The sequence below is a fragment of the Peromyscus eremicus genome, chromosome 15 (assembly GCF_949786415.1).
Source record: "Peromyscus eremicus chromosome 15, PerEre_H2_v1, whole genome shotgun sequence".
NCBI lineage: Eukaryota > Metazoa > Chordata > Mammalia > Rodentia > Cricetidae > Peromyscus > Peromyscus eremicus.
In genome coordinates, this window is record NC_081431.1 from 13,166,623 (window position 1) to 13,188,171 (window position 21,549).

Sequence of the window (21,549 nt, forward strand, 5' to 3'; positions counted from 1 at the left end):
GGGTGGAGCCTCCAGGCCCGCATCAGCCGGGCGCGCGCTGCCCCCTGCTGGCCACAGCGGCGGCTGCAGGCGTTCTTATATTCTGAGAGAGTTACAGACTTAAATCTCTGAATCAGCTTTTAAAACAAAACCCAAACACAGCACTTTGCATCTGTATGGTCTTTTATACTCTTCAAAATACTGTTAGTGGGCGTGGTGTGCTGGGATTTTTTTAAGGTTTATTTTTATGTGTATTTCAGCATTGCTAAGTTTTGCCACACATGCTCTCTCTCTCTATATGCATGGCTGTTTTTTTTTCCGAGCCATTTACAAGTAGGCTGCAGGTATGGTGGCACGGGCCTGTAGTCCCAGTTACTTCAGAAGAGGAGAAGGAGGGTCACTTGAGTCCATGTGTTCAGGGCCAGCCTGATTAACATACTTTGTCTTTAAAAAAAAAAAATTCCCAAACTGGATCTTCCTTTTCATCTGACACCTTTAAGCAGGTGAGAAAGCTTCTCTGGAAGCCCCCAAAATACCTCCTATTTCAGTTAGTTAATTGAGGTTTAGCCCTAACGCCCCAGACACCAGGGCAGGCCAGGCTGTTTATGCCTCAAGCTGCGGCAAGGATTAAAGGAAAGGGTCCAGCCCTCCAAAAGCCACTCCTGGGAGCTTTAATTCTCATTTTCATTGGTTTATTCATTTAGTTTTTGCTTTGGAGAGGTGCTCTTGTTTGCTTTGTTTTGTTTTATTGAGCTAGAGTATCACTATGTAGCTCTGGCTTCCCTGGGACTTGGGGCGAGGCTTCCTGGGTGCCTGGGGTTTAGTTCTCATTTTCCAAACCCGGGCAGCAGTGAGGATCTGGGGGTCAAGCCCCATCCAGCTTCTGTTAGCCCCCTCCACTCACTTGACTCATGCTGAAGCGGGGTGTGGGTGCAAGACCCTCAGCCTGTCTCTCCTTGGATCCTGCAGGTTGAAAGCTCAGGAAGCCTGCAGAAATTGATCCGAATCCGGAATCCCTGGGGACAAGTGGAGTGGACCGGAAAGTGGAATGACAAGTGAGAAGCACGGGGTGGGCCGGGGCGCGGGGTGGGCCGGGGTGCAGGGTAGGCTGGGATGCAGAGGTGGGCCGGGGTACCAGGTGGGTCGGGGCGAGGGGTGGGCCGCGGCGTGGGCCAGGGTGCCGGGTGGGCCGGGGTGCCTGGTAGGCTGGGGTGAGGCGTGGGCCGGGGCGCAGGGTGGGCCTGGGTGCAGGGGTGGGCCGGGATGCAGAGGTGGGCTGGGGTACCGGGTGGGCTGGGGCGCGGGGTGGGCCGGGGCACCGGGTGGGCGGGGGTGCAGAGGTGGGCCGGGGCGCGGGGTGGGCCGGGGTGCGGGGTGGGCCAGATTGTGAGCATTCTACTAGGACCTGTTGAAACCCAGAGAGGAGGCACTGTGTGCACTACCAAGTGAGGTTCCAAGGTCACTCGCTAGTCACACCAAGTGGGTCCCAGGGCTGTGGCCCTTTAAAGGGTTTTGTAAACAGGACACTGCTCCCAGCACTGGGGTGCTCTGACCAGGCCCAGGCCTCCAGTGGAGCACATTCTTTCCTACACGGGTCTGCCCTTTTCTAGGTCAAACTCACTCTGTGGCTGTGCCCTCTGGGGGAAATGCCCCCCGTAGGCTGGTGGGTTGGCTTAGCAGGTACAGGTGCGTGGCACCAAGCCTGATGATGTAAGTTTGATCCCAGGGACCCAAGCGGAGGAATGAGAGAACCAACTACCACAAGTTATCCTCTGACCTCCACAAAGGCACCATGGCATGAGCATGCCATCACCTACTGGCGTATGTGAGCACACACACACACATATACACACACACTGGCATGTGTGAGCACATACACACACACTGGCATATGTGAGCACACACACACACACACTGGCATTATGTGAACACACACACGCAGACACAGACACACACACACACACACACACTGGCATATGTGAGCACACACACACAGACACACACACACACTGGCATATGTGAACACACACACACAGAGACACACACACACACACACTGGCATATGTGAACACACACACACAGACACACAGACACACACACAGACACACACACAGACACAGACACACACACACTGGTATATGTGAGCACACACACACACAGAGACACAAAGACACACACAGATACGCTCACACACACAAAGTAAATAAATAAATGTAAAACAGAAAAAACAGTTAAGAAAAGGCACCCTCGTCCTAATAGCACTTCCATTTCAAGGACATGAACTTGGTGCCAAGGGCAGAGAGGTGCCTGTTGATCTCTGGAGCTTACAGGTAGCTGTTAGGGTTCAACCCTCAGGGGTAAATGCTCCATTGAGCCTCTCCTCTGGGTCCCCCACACACCCTTTCCCAGCTGCACACCTCCACCCCTTTTCTGGCGTGTTCTAGGCAGCAGAGGAACACCCATGGGCAGGCTTCCTTCCAGGTTGGCTCGGGGGGGGGGGGGGGGGGGGTCCTTGGTGGATTTCCAGTTGCCCCTAAAAGAGCTGCTAGGAGCATCTCACATGGAGCAGGCGATGTTCCTTCGTCCCTTCATGATGGGCCTTGCTCATTTTCTATTCTTCTGTCCACCATCTTCCAGGAGAGCGTGACCTCTCCTCTTGCTCGCCGTACAGGGGTCTGTGCTTGGTATTTCTCAGTAGGGTCTGGTCCAGGTGGGATGAGCCCCTCCTTCCGGAGGCCTGGGCCCTCAGTAAGGAGAGGGGGTGTGCTCCGCTCCTCAGCATTTGGGGACTGTGGAGAGAAACGGCCATCATCACACACCCATTCCTAAGGCCTCTCCTATTGCTTTGCTTTCCAGCTGCCCCAGCTGGAACACGGTTGACCCAGAAGTGAGGGCAAGGCTAACGGAACGGCAGGAGGATGGAGAATTCTGGTAAGACAGTGGAGGCTCCGGGGGAAGAGCCCCACCCCAGCACCCTTCCATAGGAAAGTTGCCAACCAGGGCATCCACCAGAAACGTTCAGCGTGTTGAGGGCATGTGGCATGGTGCCCTGGCTTTGCCATTCCTAGGTGCCAGGCAGGGTGTTGTACTTCTGTAATCTAGAAATTGAGGCAGGGGCTCTCAAATTGGAGACCAAGCTGCTTAGCCTAGGCTATCTAGCAAGAACTTGTTTCCAAAAACAGAAGATAAAAAAATCCTCCATGCGATCCCGAACAACTTTTAAATCTCTTCAATTTGTCCGTCTCAACAGTGGGGTTGACACTCTGAGCGACGTCACAAGGGTTGAGAGGAATTCCTTCAGTAATGTTCAGACCCCAAGAGAAAACGAGAGAGATGAGACCTTTCTTCCCACTAGTCTAAAGAGATATCCCGGCTCATCAAGAAACCAACTCCGAGGTGAAGGGATGACTCGGTGGTTAGGAGCACTCTCCGCTCATGCAGACCTGAGTGCAGTTCCCAGCCCCACGTGGTAGCTCACAGCTGCCTGTAGCTCTAGTTTCAGGGGATCTGGCCTCCTCAGTCTCCTGCATGTATGGTGCACATAAACTCATGCAAGCATGCGCACATACTATAAATAAAAGACGTCTTTCAAAGAGAGAAACCGGTTCCTTAGTAAACAGAGAAGGACCCTTGTGTGCGTCGCCCCACACAGCACCTTTCAGTGGTTTCTGTTTACCCTGAGAGCACATATGTTGTCTCAGTTGATATTTGTTAGTGGCTTTCATTTCACATCTGAGAGCTCTGGGATGTAAAGGGAGCTCATCTGTTTGCTCAAAGTCACCTGCTTAGGAAGTGGCAGTTACGGGACTAGATGTGGGGCCTTCTGAGTCTGTGGCTCTAGTGCCCACCACTGGGTCTCCCGCAGCTCCTAGTCTGAGCAGGTAGAGGGCCAAGGCTGGCTCCGTGTCTTCTGTAACTGGGGACACACTGTCTGTGCTTTGCCAGGATGTCCTTCAGTGACTTCCTGAGGCACTATTCTCGCCTGGAGATCTGCAACCTGACCCCTGACACCCTCACCTGTGACTCCTACAAGAAGTGGAAACTCACCAAGATGGACGGGAACTGGAGGCGAGGTTCCACGGCAGGGGGCTGCAGGAACTACCCAAGTAAGGGTCGCGGCCATGTGAGGCTGCAGCCATGGCATCCTACCCTGACAGACAGGCCACACCAGGGGAGTTGGCTGCCGCTCACGCAGGCCTTCACGCTCTTTCTTCAGCACCAGGCTTGGTCTCACATCTTTTTCTGTTTTCTCAGTCATGCTACTTCCTGCGTTCATTTGCTGTGATAAACCCTTTCGGCTCTAGATCCTCTGGTGCCTGGATCTTCATCTGGCTTATGGGGGCAGCGCTAAGTCCCAGTTCATAGCTAGCTACCCTAGGCCCTCACGCGCTGCATCCATGGGGTGGGCACACCAGCTCCTCATTGCCGTCTTCCCCTTGTGTGTCAAGTTCACTTAGAAAACGTGGACGGCCAGGAGGTGGTGGTCCGTGTAAGCGGAAGTTACTGTCCCGCCAGCAACTCCCAAATACCCAGCAGCCACTTCCCAAATAATTGATTTGGAGGCTTAATATTACTTATAAATGCTCGGCCAGGAATCCTAGCACCTGAGAGGCAGAAGCAGGCAGATCTCTGAGTTTGAGGCCAGCCTGGTCTATAGAGTGAGTTCAGGACAGCCAGGGCTACACAGAGAAACCCTGTCTCAAAGATACAGACAGAAAGGATGGAAGGAAGGAAGGAAGGAAGGAAGGAAGGAAGGAAGGAAGGAAGGAAGGAAGGAAGGAAGGAAAGGAGGGAGCGAGGGAATGTCGCCTGAGCCCAGCTCACATGGGGAGAGACTCTCTCCTCTGCCCCGCTCTGTTGACCCCCTTGGTTCCGTCATTGTCTCCATGGCTCAGGCATGCTCCACTCTTCCTCCCCTGGGAACTGTCTGGTTTGGATGACATCTCCAGTCATAGGGTGGGGCATACATGGGGTCCCGGGAACTCTCCCAAAGAGCTCCGTGTATGGATCTTCTTGATAAACTTACTCCCATTCCATCTTGAAGATGATGGGACTGAAACAAAGGACAAGTAGATGGTCCAAGGCCACAGAGCTTTCTGGGACCTGAACCCAGGCAGTATGGTTATGGAGTCACTCTTAGTCCGGCAGCAAGCCGTGGTCATACTCTGTTACGGATGGGGAAACTGAGGCTCTACTCACTGAGCAAATAGACTGTGACTAGCTGTCCAGTCCCTCCAGTCCCAGCATGCTGTTACCAAGTTCTGGAGGACACCACGGGAAGCCCCTCTGCCACCACAAAAACAGCCTGTACTTATTAGATGAGGGGGTCAGGAGACACTCTCTCAAGGACCTTCGAGTGAAGGCTCTTGGCCTTGTGAGATGCTCTCCCTCAACAGTACTTATTCAGGGCCACTGAGGTAGCCTAGAAGCTTTGTACGTAAATGAGTGTGTGTGGACACAACTGGATTTAGGGAAGCAGTGGTGCCAGCCATGGCTGTCAGCTCTGCAAGACCACGCTTCTGATGGCATGAGGGACAGCAGGCACTTGGTGTAATTACCTCAAACAGGAGTGACTCAGTGCCTTCCTGAGATGGGTCTTGGAAGTGGGGGTGTTAGAGGCACCATGAGAGTGAGCAAGAGACAGAGATGCTAAAGTAGTGCACAGGCTATCCCTGGCCTCTGCATTCACCACGGGGTAGGGGCAAAGGACAGGCACAGTGTGGGTGTCCTTAGGGAGCACCAAGACAAGCCAACCGAAGGGCAAAATAGAACTCCAGGGGGGGAAATTCCTGATTCCGGTCCTTCTGAGATTCAGAGTGTGTCAGGAGCCCAGCAGCCTTCCATTTCTCTGACTAGCAGGGGATAAGCCTTTGGGAAGACTTCACAGTTGGGGTAAGGATATAACTCAGAGTCATTACCCAGTATGCACGAAGCCCTGGGTTCATTCTCTAGTACTAGCAATCCCTGCACTGAGGAGGTGGAGTCAGGAGGATCAGAAGTTCGAGGTCACCCTCAGAGACACAGCAAGTTGAGCTGTATGAACCCTTGTTCCAGAAGGAGAGAACAAGAGGAGGAAGCCATTTCCTCATGAAAGGTGCAGATCGGCCTCTGTAGCCCACCTCTCTCAGTAGCCCCTCCGCCGGCCAGGGGCTTCAGCTGGCCTCTACTCCGCTTCTCCATCTCCACTTTTCTCATCCTTGTCCCAACACCTTAGCCCTAAGGCCAGGGCCCACCCCAGTTCCCAGCTTCTGGGCATTTCTCTAGGGCTGGGCTCGTCTGTCCCTGTTGCACAGATACCTTCTGGATGAACCCTCAGTACCTAATCAAGCTGGAGGAAGAAGATGAAGATGATGAGGATGGGGAGAGAGGCTGTACCTTCCTGGTGGGCCTCATCCAGAAGCACCGGCGGCGGCAGAGGAAGATGGGCGAGGACATGCACACCATTGGCTTTGGCATCTATGAGGTACGGGCCGAGGATGGGGCGGCACCCTGCCTTCCCTTCCTTTCTCCCGGTCTCTCCCGCACAGACCCCAGAGGCAGGACTTGGAATAAGACAGAGGACAGGCCAAAGTAAAGACGCCAGCAGGGCCAGACTCAGCTGACACAAGGTCTGCACAGCTGTGTGTGTCTCCGAGGACCTCCTGGCCCTTCCCTGGGCCCCCATAGCTACCCTCCTAGGAGTTCTGTGCTTGGAAAAGACCGCTATGTCCCTTTTCACATCCCTTAGTCCTGGAATTCTGGTTAGCCCAGCAAACTCCAAAGAACAGAAAAGACTTAAGCTAGAACAGAATATTCTAGAGCACACCAGAAGCATTGTGAGGACTGGGTTGAGCCAACAGGCCCTAATGGTCAAAGCCCAGCCAAGAACTTTGGCCTGGATGGGAGAGAGCCCAGGACAGGCTAAAGAAGAGTCATTATGCTCCCCTGGGGTCTGCTGGCTGCAGCCCGGTTCTCACAAACCCCTCGCTGTCCACAGGGCCTTCTCTCATTCTAAGCCAAAGGAAAGCCACGCCTGCTCAGCTGTGCCAGAGGGCAGCCTTGCCATGGCTGTCTCCCTTCTTCAAGCTGAGGGCTAGGGCCAGGAGACCTGATTCCATGTCGGGGCTCTGCTGCACAGAACATGGCCTTGGGTGGCAGGAGATGAGTGCAGCATGCAAGACCTCAGGGTAGCTGCAGAAAAGACCGAGTTTTGTTTTAGCGAGTGCAATCTGGCAATTTGCCGGACTCTTCCTGGTTCTGCAAGCTGTCCCATCATTCCCTCAGCCCCGGGTTTAGCGAGGTCACCTGGGTAGCCTGAACACGGCTTTGGGAAATGGCAGACATTACCAAGCTGGACTTCTGCCCACCAACTCCAAGCACACTCCTGGCACACTGGGAACCCAGACTAGGTGTCAGGCAGAAGGCTCAACTGCTGTGCTCATCACTGGCAATGCGGCTGCTTCTGATTGGCTACTTGTCTGAGCCCCATCCACCAGCCTGAGAAACGGAATGGGATGAAACCCATCGGTTGTGCAGTGTACATAGTCCCTGGACTCTCTGAAATGGAAGCTGAGGACTTCAGATCTAGGCTGAATCGCTCAGAAAGGCAAAGTGAATTGTGCCCACTCACACACGCACTTGGGAGTCCAGTCATGGGCTTTCAGAGTTGGACAGGATGTTGGCAGTTGTCAGTCCCATTTGAAATGTAAGAAAACTAAGGTCAGTGAGGGAACGTGGCTTAGTGGAGGAAATACATTCATTCTTGATGGGGCTGCCCTGGCCTATTGCTTCCTCCACCTGCACCCGGCCTACTTTCCCTGAGTGAGAGATGGGTGTGGGCTTGAACACAGCTACCTGGTGACCTAAAACAAGTCGTCACATGTCTCCAGGCCCATCCACCACATCACCAAGTCCTAAGAAGATTTTTTTTTCTTCCAATGTGGCCAAAGTACTTAAAGTTGCTTGAAAAATAATTTCCATGTTGATCTAGTTCATCGTACTGGGGCTGCAGAGAAAAGCGCACAGCAAAGAGTCAGTCACCGTGCTGGTGTGTTCATAACCCCCCAATCTGAATCAGGTCTCCTTTATTTTTCAGGTTCCAGAGGAGGTACGTCCGGCACATGTCAGCCCCCAACCCCAGGGCTCCAGCTGCCAACACGATTGAGGCTTAGCCTACCTGAACTCAGGGAGTAGCGGGGGCTTGGGAGGAGCTGGTGGCCGAGGGGTGAGCCCTTGTCCCCTCTGAGCCCTGTGGGGGTGGCTCCAGTCCTGGATCCCGATGGACTAAGCTCAGGACATCTATCTAGAGAGTTCATCGGTACTTTCTACTTCCCCGCGGCCCTTGAGAAGCTGCACAGAGTTTGGCTGTGGCGGCAGCCCTGCTGCCCTTGGACTGTGTGGCTCTGAGAACAAGCAGGGAGGGCCAGGGGAGGATGAACGCCACACTGTCCTGGACCCAACTCCCAGGCTAGGTGACCCTGTACACATGACATATTCTCTCTGAGATTTCGTTTCTTTTCCAGTATAAATGGTGAGCCATCACCTCCCTGGGCACTGTAGGCATGAACTGAGTTACAGGTCACAGTTAACAATAATAAGATGCATAACAGCCGGGTGACTCAAAATGCCAGGTATTAAATGACTCACCCATGGGCACCTGCTTTCACCAATGGACAGTTGAGTTTTATTGAATACTACCTTAGGAGTTGTGGGCCCAGCCTTGAGTGACAGCTGGGCCCCTTTCTCCTCCCCCAATCTCGTCTTTCCTTTTATCAGTGTGTGAAATACAACCCCGAAGTGACCTGGGTCCTTTGTGAGGGAGGGGCCTCAGCTAAAGCAAGGTGGATGGGAGAGGGGACCTCCCGTCACACCTGGTCACATCTGAGCTCCTTACGAGTCATGTGTTGTTTGGGGTGTAGATTTTGCTTCTCATCTAAAACGAACCAGGCACTGTCCCCATCATCCCTTTGTCTGGTTTCTTTGTTGACTCATCAGCTAACAGGGCAGACCAACATCCACCTCGGCAAGAACTTCTTCCTCACAACCAGAGCCCGGGAGCGGTCAGACACCTTCATCAACCTCCGGGAGGTACTCAACCGCTTCAAGCTGCCCCCGGGGGAGTATGTCGTGGTTCCCTCCACCTTCGAGCCCCACAAGGATGGCGATTTCTGCATCCGGGTCTTCTCAGAGAAGAAGGCTGAATACCAGTAGGTTCTGCCACCTCTCCTTGTTCCCAGCCCCGGCCTGCCCTTCTTTTCTCTTCCTGTAATACTGGCCGGCTTGACCGGTCGGAGTAAGGATAGGTGAAGTGGAGCACTCTAAGGGATCTACTCCAGGAGGTAAAGGTGGAAAACCGTGCAGGATGTGTTCAGTTGGAACAGGGTAGCTGGGGGAGTGTGTGCCTTGCAGCCCAGTTTCACAGCGCACCTCTGAATTACCCAGGGTTAATACCATTCTAATGACCTGTGTGCACCCTCTAGGAGCCTGAACTCTGCTTAACCCCTGCTTTCCCAGGCCATGGGGCACTGACAGTGTTGATAGTCTGTGCATCCAGGAAGTCTCTGGCGGAAGCTTTTAGGCAGATATCACAAGTTCCTGCCGTTATCCCTGTGGCCTCGACTCACAGGAGCTTCTGACACATCTGTCACTGGGTCAATCCTTTCGCCAGCAGACAGAACCAACCCTGGACAGTACAAGCTGAAAGGCTGTGAGGACCTCAGCACTGATGGCGGGGACTAGGGACAAGATGGGAAGGACAGGAACAAGGGTGTTCTGGAGGACCGTGGTTGGGACAACCTGTGCTAAAGACCCAAAAGCCCCGTAGATATGGTCTACGGAGTAGGCACAGCCCAGTCCCCAGTCATTACCCCCTGACAGGGAAGAGGTAGTGAGAGAGACCGGGAAACCTTTGCTTCAAACAACACATGCCAGAGAAAGAGTTTCTCAGTGCCCAACAGCTGTGAACTAGTAAATGTCACTGCAGTGTGACTGTGGCTCCCTGCCATGACAGGCTCCCTTGTTTGTTGAAGTGTGCTGCAGGGAAGGGGTTCACTGGGTCATCTCATGGCGGGGGAGGTGGGGAGGTGCGGTGTGTGTGTGTGTGTGTGTGTGTGTGTGTGTGTGTGTGTGTGTGTGTCAGGGTCAGTGTGCCCAACTTAGTCACCACTGATGAGATGGGGACAAGCCCGAATATCATTGTGATGGCATTGCTCTTGGTCAAACTCTATCCTCCCCTGCTAACCACAAGCCTGTCCAAGGGAAGTGTCAGCCCCCTCTGCTCGACCCAGGGTGAGCTGTCTGCCCTTCAGAGCTGTCACCCTGACCCAGAATAGCCAACCTTCTATCCCAGTGAGCAGCACTTAGAAGTCCCTTTACCCTCTTTTGAAGCTGAAACCTAGTTTAAGATTTCAGGCACCCAATGAAGGCCCTCCTAGGCATAAGTACCCTCACTGAGGGACTAGCTTACGTAAGGGGCTGTGTGAGAGCAAGCTTACTTTGCCAGCAGACTCTCTATGGCTTACTCCAACTCAACATGGGACAAAGAGTTAGAGGTTCATGTGGGCAAGTCTCACCATGAAAGTCTTCCCTTGGCAAAGAGAGTTTTAGATGGAACTTCAACGTTGTCCTCTGAGACTGGGGATGTAGCTCAGTGGCAGGTCGCTTGAACAAAACAAAGTCCAGCTGGAAGTGAGCCCACAGAGCCCTTGTTCTCCACACAAGAAGACTGTGCTGTTCGATAAAGACCCCCACACCAACAGAGTATCTCTGTCTCAGCTTCTACTGCCAAGGGGCTGTGCTATCACGGAAACTCAAGGTGCAGGGGTCCTCTCTCCTACAGCATGCTGGGTTTAAATACTGATGTTCTAGTTTATAGGGTGACTTTTGCAGTGTTTCCGGTTCACCCTCCCCAGCCTTCTAATAACAAAATTTCCTTCTGTTTGCAGAGCTGTGGATGATGAAATAGAGGCCAACATTGAAGAGGTATTTCTTCCTTATCTCTCTAGTTCTAGCCATTCTGATGGACACAGAATGCAGGAGAGCAAAAACATGGCGGGGGCCTGGGCACCGCTTGGACTGTGGGAGCAGGGTTTGAAAGCGAGGCTATAGATAGTCTCTTGTCCATTAAAGCCCAGTTTATCCACGTGCAGCAGGCGTGAGGGTAGTGCGGAAGGACAAAACACCAATGCTGCATTGAGCAGGCTGGGTTCTGGTGACTCCTCTTGCTCAACCTCACTGTTATCATCTATAAAATGGACTCACAGGATAACAGAACTACCAAGTTTCTGAGAGATCTAAGGATGATTCTTTCATTGGATCATTGTTGCTGAAGCCTGGTGCTTGCCATATGTACCCAGTGGGACACCAAACGATTTGTCATTGACCAAACTATTCCACAGCATTCCCCTTGGTTCCTGTTGGAGTAGACCATACAAGGTCATTTTAGTTAAATATTAAAGATACTTGGAATTACAGGAAAAAGCATAACCTCCCCTGCCATGTGGTTTCCACTCCCTCTCATGGGCTTTAGCCAAAAGAAACAAAACAAAACAAAACTTGAGCTGGGCATGGTGATGCACATCTGTAATCTCGGCCCTGAAGAAGTAGAAGCCAGAGGATAAGAATCCTTGGCTATGTAGTGAGTTCAAAGCCACCCTGGACTGCATGAGACTCTGTCTCGTGAAGGAAAAAAATTCTTAAAAGATAAGTGTGGTGACACATACGTGTCATCCCAACACTTGGGAGCTGAGACAGGGATCAGGAGTTCAAGGCCATCCCCAACTACATAAGGAGTTTAGGGCTAGCCTGTGTTATATGAGACCTTGTCTCCAAACAAAACAAAATATATAATTCTTCACACTGCCATGCATCGTAAGCCCGGTATCCCTAGAATTCTGGCCTGAGGGACAGGAAGACTCTGGAAGTTGGGGGGTTGGAGGAGGGGCTGCCATGGGAGGGCAAGGGCACCTTGCTGTCCATCTGCAGTTTAGCCCACTTCTGTTTCTGTGCTCCACCTTCTAGATCGAAGCCAACGAGGAGGACATTGACGATGGGTTCAGAAGGCTGTTCGCTCAGCTGGCGGGGGAGGTAGGTGTCACCCAAATTCTGCTGACGTAAAGGAAAAGTGGTGTTCCTGGAGGAGACTTCAGTTTAGGGGGGGAGAAAACAAACCAGGCAAAAGCAGAGGAATTTTGGTCATCGCTCAGACCCTTAGCTCCACACCGATTGCTCACATCCTCTCAAGCCCTCTGCTGGCTCCCAGGGCCTCTTCTGTTCAGGTCAGCCCTGGCTCTGCTCTTCCTTCAGATTCTTGGCTCACTCTGAGGTTGTTTTATTTCCTCTGTCCCATGCCAACTGAGACATGAAACATGACTCCCGGTCTTGACCCCCGTAAACATACCTGAGATGGAAGGGTCCCGTTCCTCCAAAACGTAAGCAGATTATACAAAAGCATTACTTTTCTTTTTCTCCCCCAGCCCTGCAGTCCCACTACAGAGCCAGTCTGCCCTTTCTGCCCAGCCACCCCAGAAGCAAAGTGTCCTTCTCCATTGTGTAGCTCTCTAGTGTTACCATGACACCCATCTCCTGCTTAGCCACAGACTCATCAAAGGACTTAGGCAGATGCTTTGCGGTACCAGCTGTTGTAGCTTAAGTTTTCCTGCCTGGCCCACAGTCAGGATATATCTCTTTCACCTGCCAGTCCCACAGCCTCTCAGACCCGACCAAGTAAACACAGAGACTTATGTTGCTTTCAAACTGTATGGCCGTGGCAGGCTTCTTGCTAACTGTTCTTATAGCTTAAATTAATCCATTTCCTTTAATCTATACCTTGCCACATGGCTCGTGGTTTACCGGCATCTTCACAAGCTGTTTCTCATCATGGCGGCTGGCAGTGTCTCTCTGACTCAGCCTTCCACTTCCCAGCTTTATTCTCCTCCTTGCCCCGCCTATACTTCCTGCCTAGCCAACGGCCAATCAGTGTTTTATTGATTAATTAGCAACACATTTGCCATACATCCCACAGCACTTCCCCCCCCCTTTTTTTTTTTTCCAAAAAGGAAGGTTTTAACCTTAACAAAGTAAAATTACATATAATTTGGGAATTTGGGCGTAGCTTCTCTTACTACTTCCTGCTGGAAGGGGGCGCTGTATCTTATGGGGAAACAAAGAAAATTTTAGAATTATGGAATAGTCCATGAGGCTGTATCGTCTGAGCCAGATGCCTTCAAACCATTCTGGATGTTGGATCATCTGGGCCATGGTGTCATTGGAGACCTTCAGGGGGTCTTGGCTGGTCAAACCTGATGTATCTTAATCTGGAACAATTCCATAGCCTTTGGCTTTCTGTGGGAACAAAAGCAGAGACTCCTTTCCAAAGCAACATATCCTTATATCCAAATTTTGAAGTCAAAGTACCTTTAAAATATACATTTTGGCATAACTCAACAGCTTTTACAATCAAATGTTTTTCTGCAGTTAAAAATCCCAAAGACAACACAATCCAGATTCTCTGTGTAATAGTCATCTTCACATGGCTTATTTTTTATATTAATTTTACTGTCTCTTTAAAGACTTTATTTTTTAAAACTATGTATTTTTTTTCTATAACTGTATATATCACCTTTTTTGTCTTTTTCAAGCCTATGTATCTTTTACACACATTGTAAACTATTACATCTGAATCTGTCTTATTGTGAACCTATTGCTTTAACCTGCAGCAGCTGTGGCTGCTGGCTCCGCCCACAGCTTTTCAACATGGCTACGTTTACCACCAGCTCTGGGAGCTATTGTGGGTCTATGCTTTTATCCAAGCAGCATGTAGTCCAGAAACTTCTTTTTTTGTTTTATACTAGCAATGTCTAAATCCACCATGCAGCTTAATGTGCCACTTGCAGAGGCCTCATTCCTGCCATACGGCGGCAGGTCAAGCACGCACGCTAGGAACCCGCCAGCAGTAGCTCAAACCGGCAGCTGCCGCTAACTTGAAAGAGACAACTAGGAACTGTTTTCAGCTCCGTTTTAGAATCTTTTTACTCAGGTTTTAGGTGGAAACTCTTGCCAACACGTTGGGCGCCATTTGTAGCTAGAGATTTCCTGCCTGGCCCACAGTCAGGATATATCTCTTTCACCTGCCAGTCCCACAGCCTCTCAGACCCGACCAAGTAAACACAGAGACTTATGTTGCTTTCAAACTGTATGGCCGTGGCAGGCTTCTTGCTAACTGTTCTTATAGCTTAAATTAATCCATTTCCTTTAATCTATACCTTGCCACATGGCTCGTGGTTTACCGGCATCTTCACAAGCTGTTTCTCATCATGGCGGCTGGCAGTGTCTCTCTGACTCAGCCTTCCACTTCCCAGCTTTATTCTCCTCCTTGCCCCGCCTATACTTCCTGCTTAGCCAACGGCCAATCAGTGTTTTATTGATTAATTAGCAACACATTTGCCATACATCCCACAGCAAGCTGTGTTCCTCCCCCAATTTCCCAAGGGGAGGGGCCTCAGAGAAAAGTTCTCTCTCCGCTAATTGAATCACACACACACACCCCTCCATGCACACCCTGGGCCTTGTCCAGGTTACACAGATTATACAAATACACCTAAGTGAGCAGAGGTAGCTGGACCACTTCTGAGACTTCTGACAAATGACCCCGGAGAAAGGCTGAGCCATCTCAAAGATGGCCGAACTTAAGCAGTTTCAGGAAGCCCAGGGTCTGAGTTGTAGAGGGTGGAGAAGGGCTGCTAGGTAGGAGGGATGGTGTGGGAGAATTAGGGTGAGGAACACCAGGAATGTGTTTCCCGCCATACAGAAAGGGTGACTAACTTGACCTAGTGTGTGCCCTGCATCATAACAGTCTGTTAAACACAAGCCAAGGCACTACTTCCGGTAGGCTGGGGACAGCGGAACCAACATCACTTGGGGCACTAGTAATATAAACAAGATCCATCTAAGATGTTCACCGTGGTTCACCCAGCTCCCACAGGGAGCCCATAATGACGGTCTGGTCCTATGTCCACAGGATGCAGAGATCTCTGCCTTTGAGCTGCAGACCATCTTAAGAAGAGTTCTAGCCAGGCGTAAGTGTCCCCTTTCCAAGTCCCTCATCATACTCTTACCCCTGCGGACATGAGGGGGCACGGGACTTTAGGCATAAGTGTCCCCTTTCCAAGTCCTCATCATACTCGTACCCCTGCGGACATGAGGGGACACGGGACTCCTTCCTTCAAGCACATGTCAGCAGCTGTGTCTGAACCATCACTTTCTGCTCCAGGGAAGAACAGGGCAGAGGAGGGTGTATGACGTAATGCTATAGAGCAGAGGTTCCTGGGTCTAGATATAACAGATCAAATCCAAATTCTTCTGCTTACAAGCTCAATAAGTAAACCAAGTTAAATAGATCACCTGTCTGACTTTTTACCCTTATCTGCAAAATAGACACTCTACGACTCCCTCTTCCCAGTCGTTGAACATTGTGTAAAATCTGCCTGGTCCAGAGCCTGTGTGCTGTGAATGGAAATTCTCGTAATGACTCGTTGGTAAGAAAAGGCTAAGTCAGTGCAGATGACGGGCACCAGAGTCCTGAGTTCCTGAGTTCCCTGCCCATGTTTAAGAGGCGAGGTCACTGATGGGCCAGGATGGAGGATAAGATGCCTTCTTACACTCAGACTGAAGGAGATGGACCACAGAGGCTCTACTCCCAACCTTGAATTTAAATGAGCTTCAAGTCACTTGAGCCAATGGGCCAAGTCAATAACTTCTGGACTCTGGAAATGTCTGCTCAGGCCCAGGCTGGAGGCTCCCATAAAGAACAAACAAGACTAGGTGGAGGCTGGAGAATGAGTTACCATCAACCATTTTGTAGTCTGTGACTGTTAACTCTTTTTTTTTTCTTTTAAAAAGTATAGCGCGTGTGTGTATATGTATGTGCATGTGTGCATGCGTGTATACGCATGTAGGCCATGGTGCACATGTAGAGGTCAGAGGACAACTTACAGGAGCCTGTTCGCTCCTTCCATTGCGTAGGTCCTAGGTATCGAACCTAGGTCATCAGGCTTGGTGACAGCACCTTTACCCATTGGGCCATCTCGATGGCTTTTTTTTTTTTTTTTTTTTTTTTTTTTTTTGCTTTTTGCTTTGAGGTAGGGTCTCATTCTGTAGCTTAGCATGACCTCCTTGGACTCCATATGTAGCCCAGGCTGGTCTTGATCTCACAGCAGTCCCTCTGCCTTGGGCTCCTGAGTGTTGGATTACAGTATTGGTATTACAGGTATAATTCACCATGCCAGCTCTTCCAGCTGTTTCTTAAGTAAAAACTGTCCAAGACTAGTGCTCGCTTCTCCATTGTTCCTCACCACCAGAGAAGGAGGAAAATACGCTTTTCCCTGCCAATCGTTACAAATCGCGCTGCTCCTAATAAGATGGTAGTTAGTGTGCAATGCCTGGAGTTACGTGTGACATCACAGACATCAGCTGTCTGTCATCATGGATGGTCCATCTGACACCAGACCAGATGGCCTCTCACTTGACCCCTCAGGCTAAAAGTGAATCCTTGTTTTAAAGCCAAAGAAGAGTCCAAAGTCTGTAGAATAGTCCACACCTGGTGTGTGTCCCTCACAGATATGGGAGACAATGGGTTGCTGCCTGTGGCTCCTGAACAAACAGCCACAGGAGAGCATCTGTGATTCACAGAGTACTCAGCCATCAGGGCGAGGAGCCAGCACCCAGGCTGGCCAATGCAGGGCTTCCCCAGGGCTGCGCCCAGCCACACTCTCCCTCTTCCAGGACAAGAGGACAGTGTGTACCTTTGTGGCTGTCAGGCACAAAGGGTGGTCACAGGGCTCTTCGGATGTTGGCTGTAGTGCCTTCAGAGGACAAAGTGTCTTTGTCCCACACAACTGGAGTACGGGAGGAGCTAAGCCATGCATGGTCCAGCCCATTCCTAGTTGAGGGAAAAGACGTGTGGTGTATGTACTTCTGAACTCAGGCCCTTCCCCTGCCTGACTGGTGACTCCAGCTTTCTGTCCGAGTGTCCCCACACAGCCCCGTGCCCATCCTGGGGAATGGGTTGGTGTCTAGTAGAGCAAGTTTAAGACAGGCTAAGCCCAAATAGTCTACAAAGACATCACCAAAAGGGTTGTTCCTTGTGGCCTGGTGAGATGGCTATGGGGGTGACGTGCTTGCCACGCTGGCATAAGGACCTGAGTTTGAGTCCCCAGAATCCATGTAACGGCAGGCACAGGAGCAAGCACCTGCAATCCTGTGGTGAGTTGGGAGATGGAGACAAGAGTTCCCAGAAGCCTGTGGGCCAATCTAGCATGCATAGGGGCTAACAACAATAACCCTGTCTCAAACAAGGTGAAAGGTGAGGACTGACACCCAAGGCTGTCTGTCCTATGACTCCACACACGTGCCATGGTACACACCCATCCATACTCACACACATGCATACACACCCATCATACACACACATACCATCATCCTCAACACACACACACACACACACACATACACACACACACACACACACAGAGAGTTACTCCTCATGAAGTCTGTGGGGTGTGTGACAAGAGTCTCAGTCTCAGCACAGGACTCACCTAGTAAAGCACAGAAGGTTCTTCAGATTTCCCCATCAGTTGAGACACAGACACAACTATCTGCAGATGGACAGATGGAAAAGCTGCCTTCCTCTCTCCGCTCAGAGCCTACAGTAAACATATGTGCTCTCTGGCTGCATGTGACCACAGGCAGTTTTCCACCCTGTCGGCATTTAAAGGTTCAGCCATGACCAGGTGTGGTAGCACATGCCCATAATCCCAGCATTTGTGAGGCAGAAGTGTGGATCTGAAGCCTGTCTGAGCTTGAAAGCAAGGCTCTATCCAAAAAAATAGCCCAGTCATTTTTTTACTGTCTTACTTGTTTGTTTTAATACTAAAGCCCTGTCTGTCCATGGTAGTCTACAGAGAAATCAAGACGGTGTAAGATCCTCTGTGCTGCCCCAATTTGACATCCAGTTACCCACACGTGACTAAAGTAATCCACAGGGCTGTTGTAGTGGCCGGCCCAGAGGAAGGACATGTCTGTCTTTGTAGAAAGTTCTGTCAGATGGTGCTGGTCTGAAAGGCTTTGCTCACATTCTTACTTTGTCTTGTAGGCCAAGACATCAAGTCAGATGGCTTCAGCATCGAGACCTGTAAAATCATGGTGGACATGCTAGATGTATCCTTCAGTGTGCCCAGAGCAGAGGCTAGCTTCCTCAGATAAAGGAAGTGAATCCACTCCTCACCTGCCTTCATAGGCTTGGAGTGCGGACAGCCAGCTGGTCAGGTCCAGGGCTAGAAACCCTGACCACACACCCACCATCTCCCCCCAGAGCAGTCCCGTAGCCTCTTGATGACAGCGTTCTCCTACTTTTCCAAAGCAGAGCTTACCCAGTAGTGTGTCTGCTGTGAATCTGGGTCTGTGGCAAGATTCCCTTCTCAAACCATGTGTGGTGGTACACTTCTGTTAATGCTAGCACATGGTGGGGCTGAGGCAGAAGGATTTCCAGTTTGAGACCGACCAGCCTGGACTACACAGCAAGACTGTCTTTAAAAAAAAAAAAAAAAGCTGGGTGGCAGTGGCGCATGCCTTTAATCCCAGCACTTGGGAGGCAGAGCCAGGCGGATCTCTGTGAGTTTGAGGCCAGCCTGGTCTACAGAGCGAGATCTAGGACAGGCACCAAAATTATACAGAGAAACCAAAAAAAAAAAAAAAAAGTTTTCTAGACCCTAAGCTGAGGGCCCACCTACATGGCCATTCTTTGTCCTCGGCCTACCTCCCCCTGGGCCACCCACCTGTCCCGGAAGCAGAATAATCATGCTTCCTCTCCACTTCTGATGCTCAGTAACAGAACAGCACAAGCTTCTATGACACTCTATCTACCGGCCACATGGCATATACCTATGACACAACAGCTCCCTTTCCAAGATGCCTTAAAAATACCCAAATAATTCTCAAGGGCCCAGTCATCTGTCTGTCACCTCATAACAAACTGTCAGCAAGATCTGGGGTCCCCACAGCACCCCAGTCAGCAGACAGCAGGGCTCCATCACACCCTTCCTGCTGCCCTTTTGAGGAAACTCTTGAGTATGAAAAGCAGAAGGCAAACCCTCCTGCAAACCTCCCTGTGCATGGGTGGGCGAGCCAAGCAGACGCCACTGTACCCAGTGACGACATACTCCAGGAGCTTCCTTGACCGAGGGCAGGAAGATGGGAGCGGCAAGCTGGGGCTGAAGGAGTTCTACATCCTCTGGACGAAGATTCAGAAATACCAAGTAGGGGCCTGGGGACCCTGGGGTGGGTAAATCTGTGTTGGGGGATAGTCTAGACATATACTTTAAGATGCAACTCCTCTGGAGGGTGGGGGAACATTCCCAAGGGAATAAAGATCCAGAAGGAATAAAGATCCAGATATGCCAAACACACAAATCAAGCAAGGACTTGCAAGTAAAGCAGTCTTAAACTTTCTTTTGCCTGATTAGTGACCAGAAATGAGGCCACGATCAAGAGTCTCCTGGAAAGGCTGCATAGTGTCTTGTAGTTTGGGTTTGTGGCAGTTCATATGTAAAACATAGCATAGGCCTGTGCTGATGGGTTAGGTGATTTGATGGGCACATTAAGAAGTCAGCTCGCAGAAAAAGGCAAGAGCACTAGACATCTCAACATGACCTGTGGGTCATGACCCCTTTGGGGTTTGAATGACCCTTTCACAGGGGTCACAAATCAGATACTTACCGTTTCGTAATGGTAGCAAAATTACAGTTATGAAGTAGCAAAGAAAATAATTTTATGGTTGGGGGTCACCACAACATAAGGAACTCTGTTAAAGGGTCACAACATTAGGAAAGTTGAGACCCACTGCCCTACTAAATACTGAAAGTGTGAGTAAGGCCAAACTAGAGGCACAGAGATGGGAACACTTCACGCCACTCATCACGTGCCTCGCAGGCACCTGACACCTGTTTTGTTTGGGGTCGTGGTTCTAATAAGTATTTTCCGTGTTCCAGAAAATTTACCGGGAAATCGACGTTGACAGGTCCGGAACCATGAATTCCTACGAGATGCGGAAAGCGCTGGAAGCAGCAGGTAACACTTTGTACCCACACCTCCTCGCCTGTTTTCTGTGGAGCCTCGTTCTATACCATACAATATAAAGCTTTGTTGTTGGGTCTGAAGATGCAGCTCGGAGGTAGAGCTCTTGCCTAGCATGCACAAAACCCTGGGTCCTATCCCCAGCATCACAAAGAGGTTAGACAAACCAAAATTTGGTTGGTGGCATAAGCTGTGGATGCTGGTCAAAAACAGCATACCAATCCATCCTTCTCACTCCCCTGGAAAAGACAGACTGCTCAAATTAAATGTCATCCTGGAAGCTCTGTCCTCAGTGTCCTCCTGAATCCAGGTTTTCTCTGGAACAGCCTGGCAGAGCAAGAAGGCAAAGACAGCTCTGAGTGTGTGTGTGTGTGTGTGTGTGTGTGTGTGTGTGTGTGTCCCTCCCCATGCTCCTCACGCTCTTTCCCCTGCAGAGCTGACTTGGTAGACTCTGTCTCAGCTCAGTTTTCAGGAAAGCTCCAGCAGAAGAGACATTAGTAGCTGGGGTGTAAACCTAGCAAAGACCAACAGAGAGGAAGGCTCTGTGCTTGAGGGCAAATCTGACTACACAAGACTCCAAACAATGCTGTATCTTTCCCTCAGGCAGCCAAGACTGGGATGGGGCCTCTTACCGTTAGCACCCAGGCTCCTCCTCTCTACTGCTTAGGATCTAGGACAGCAGGTCACCACCATCACATGCTGCCAGCAGGTCCACACACAAAGGGCTCCTTGCCTTTGAAGACACACCCATGACTTCTGCTCACACACACTATTAGCCAGAACTTACAAGATCTCCGATAGATGGAAGGGAAGCTGGGAAGTGCAGTCGGCATGCCCAGACAGCGATGGGCCTGTTCAAGTTCCTTTTCTGTTCACAAGAAAGAGTTAGTATCAATTAGTTTGCCACCATCAGTCTGCCACCTAAATCTAGGAAGAAACTAATCTCCCAGATGATTGACAGCTAACTTACATGGCTGTTGTTACATGTTGATGATCATGGTTATCAATTCAGAGTAGCATGACCATTGCAAAAGAACAGAGCAAAGCTTTATTTGTTAGTGAGGAAATAGACAGGGTGATGGAACAGTTCAGAAACGAAAGAAAGGGCTCCACTGCAAAGTTCAACCAGCCACACAGTCCGTAGACAAAAGCAACTGTGGGTGTAATTTAACGGTCACACAGTTCGGGGAGCTGGGAAGATGGCTCAGTGCTTGGAAGTATTTGCTGCTCTCACAGAGTTGTGACTTTGGTTCCCAACACCCTCTGAGCAGCTCACAACCACCTGTAACTCCAGTTCTAGGGGATCCAACACCCTCTTCTGGCCTCTGCAGACACTGCATACAGGTAGTGCACACGTAGAAAAGCAGGTACATGCACATAAAAAATAAGTAAGTAAAATATAAAAATAAAGGAAGGGGAGAGAGAGAAAGAGAGTGTCCCATTGGTCCCACAGCCTGTGGCAGA

At 50.7% G+C, this 21,549-nt stretch overlaps 1 protein-coding gene across 1 annotated transcript in view; it reads left to right on the forward strand.

The window, feature by feature from the left end:
- Capn2 (calpain 2) overlaps nt 1-21,549 on the forward strand; it is a 57,750-nt gene that overhangs the window by 32,046 nt on the left and 4,155 nt on the right. The window contains exons 7-18 of the mRNA XM_059280382.1: nt 949-1,034; nt 2,836-2,910; nt 3,925-4,085; nt 6,273-6,442; nt 8,054-8,065; nt 8,953-9,164; nt 10,902-10,938; nt 11,977-12,042; nt 14,975-15,032; nt 18,107-18,171; nt 19,200-19,268; nt 20,001-20,079. Of these exons, the coding sequence (XP_059136365.1) occupies nt 949-1,034; nt 2,836-2,910; nt 3,925-4,085; nt 6,273-6,442; nt 8,054-8,065; nt 8,953-9,164; nt 10,902-10,938; nt 11,977-12,042; nt 14,975-15,032; nt 18,107-18,171; nt 19,200-19,268; nt 20,001-20,079 (1,090 nt within the window). The remainder of the gene's footprint in view (nt 1-948; nt 1,035-2,835; nt 2,911-3,924; nt 4,086-6,272; nt 6,443-8,053; nt 8,066-8,952; nt 9,165-10,901; nt 10,939-11,976; nt 12,043-14,974; nt 15,033-18,106; nt 18,172-19,199; nt 19,269-20,000; nt 20,080-21,549) is intronic.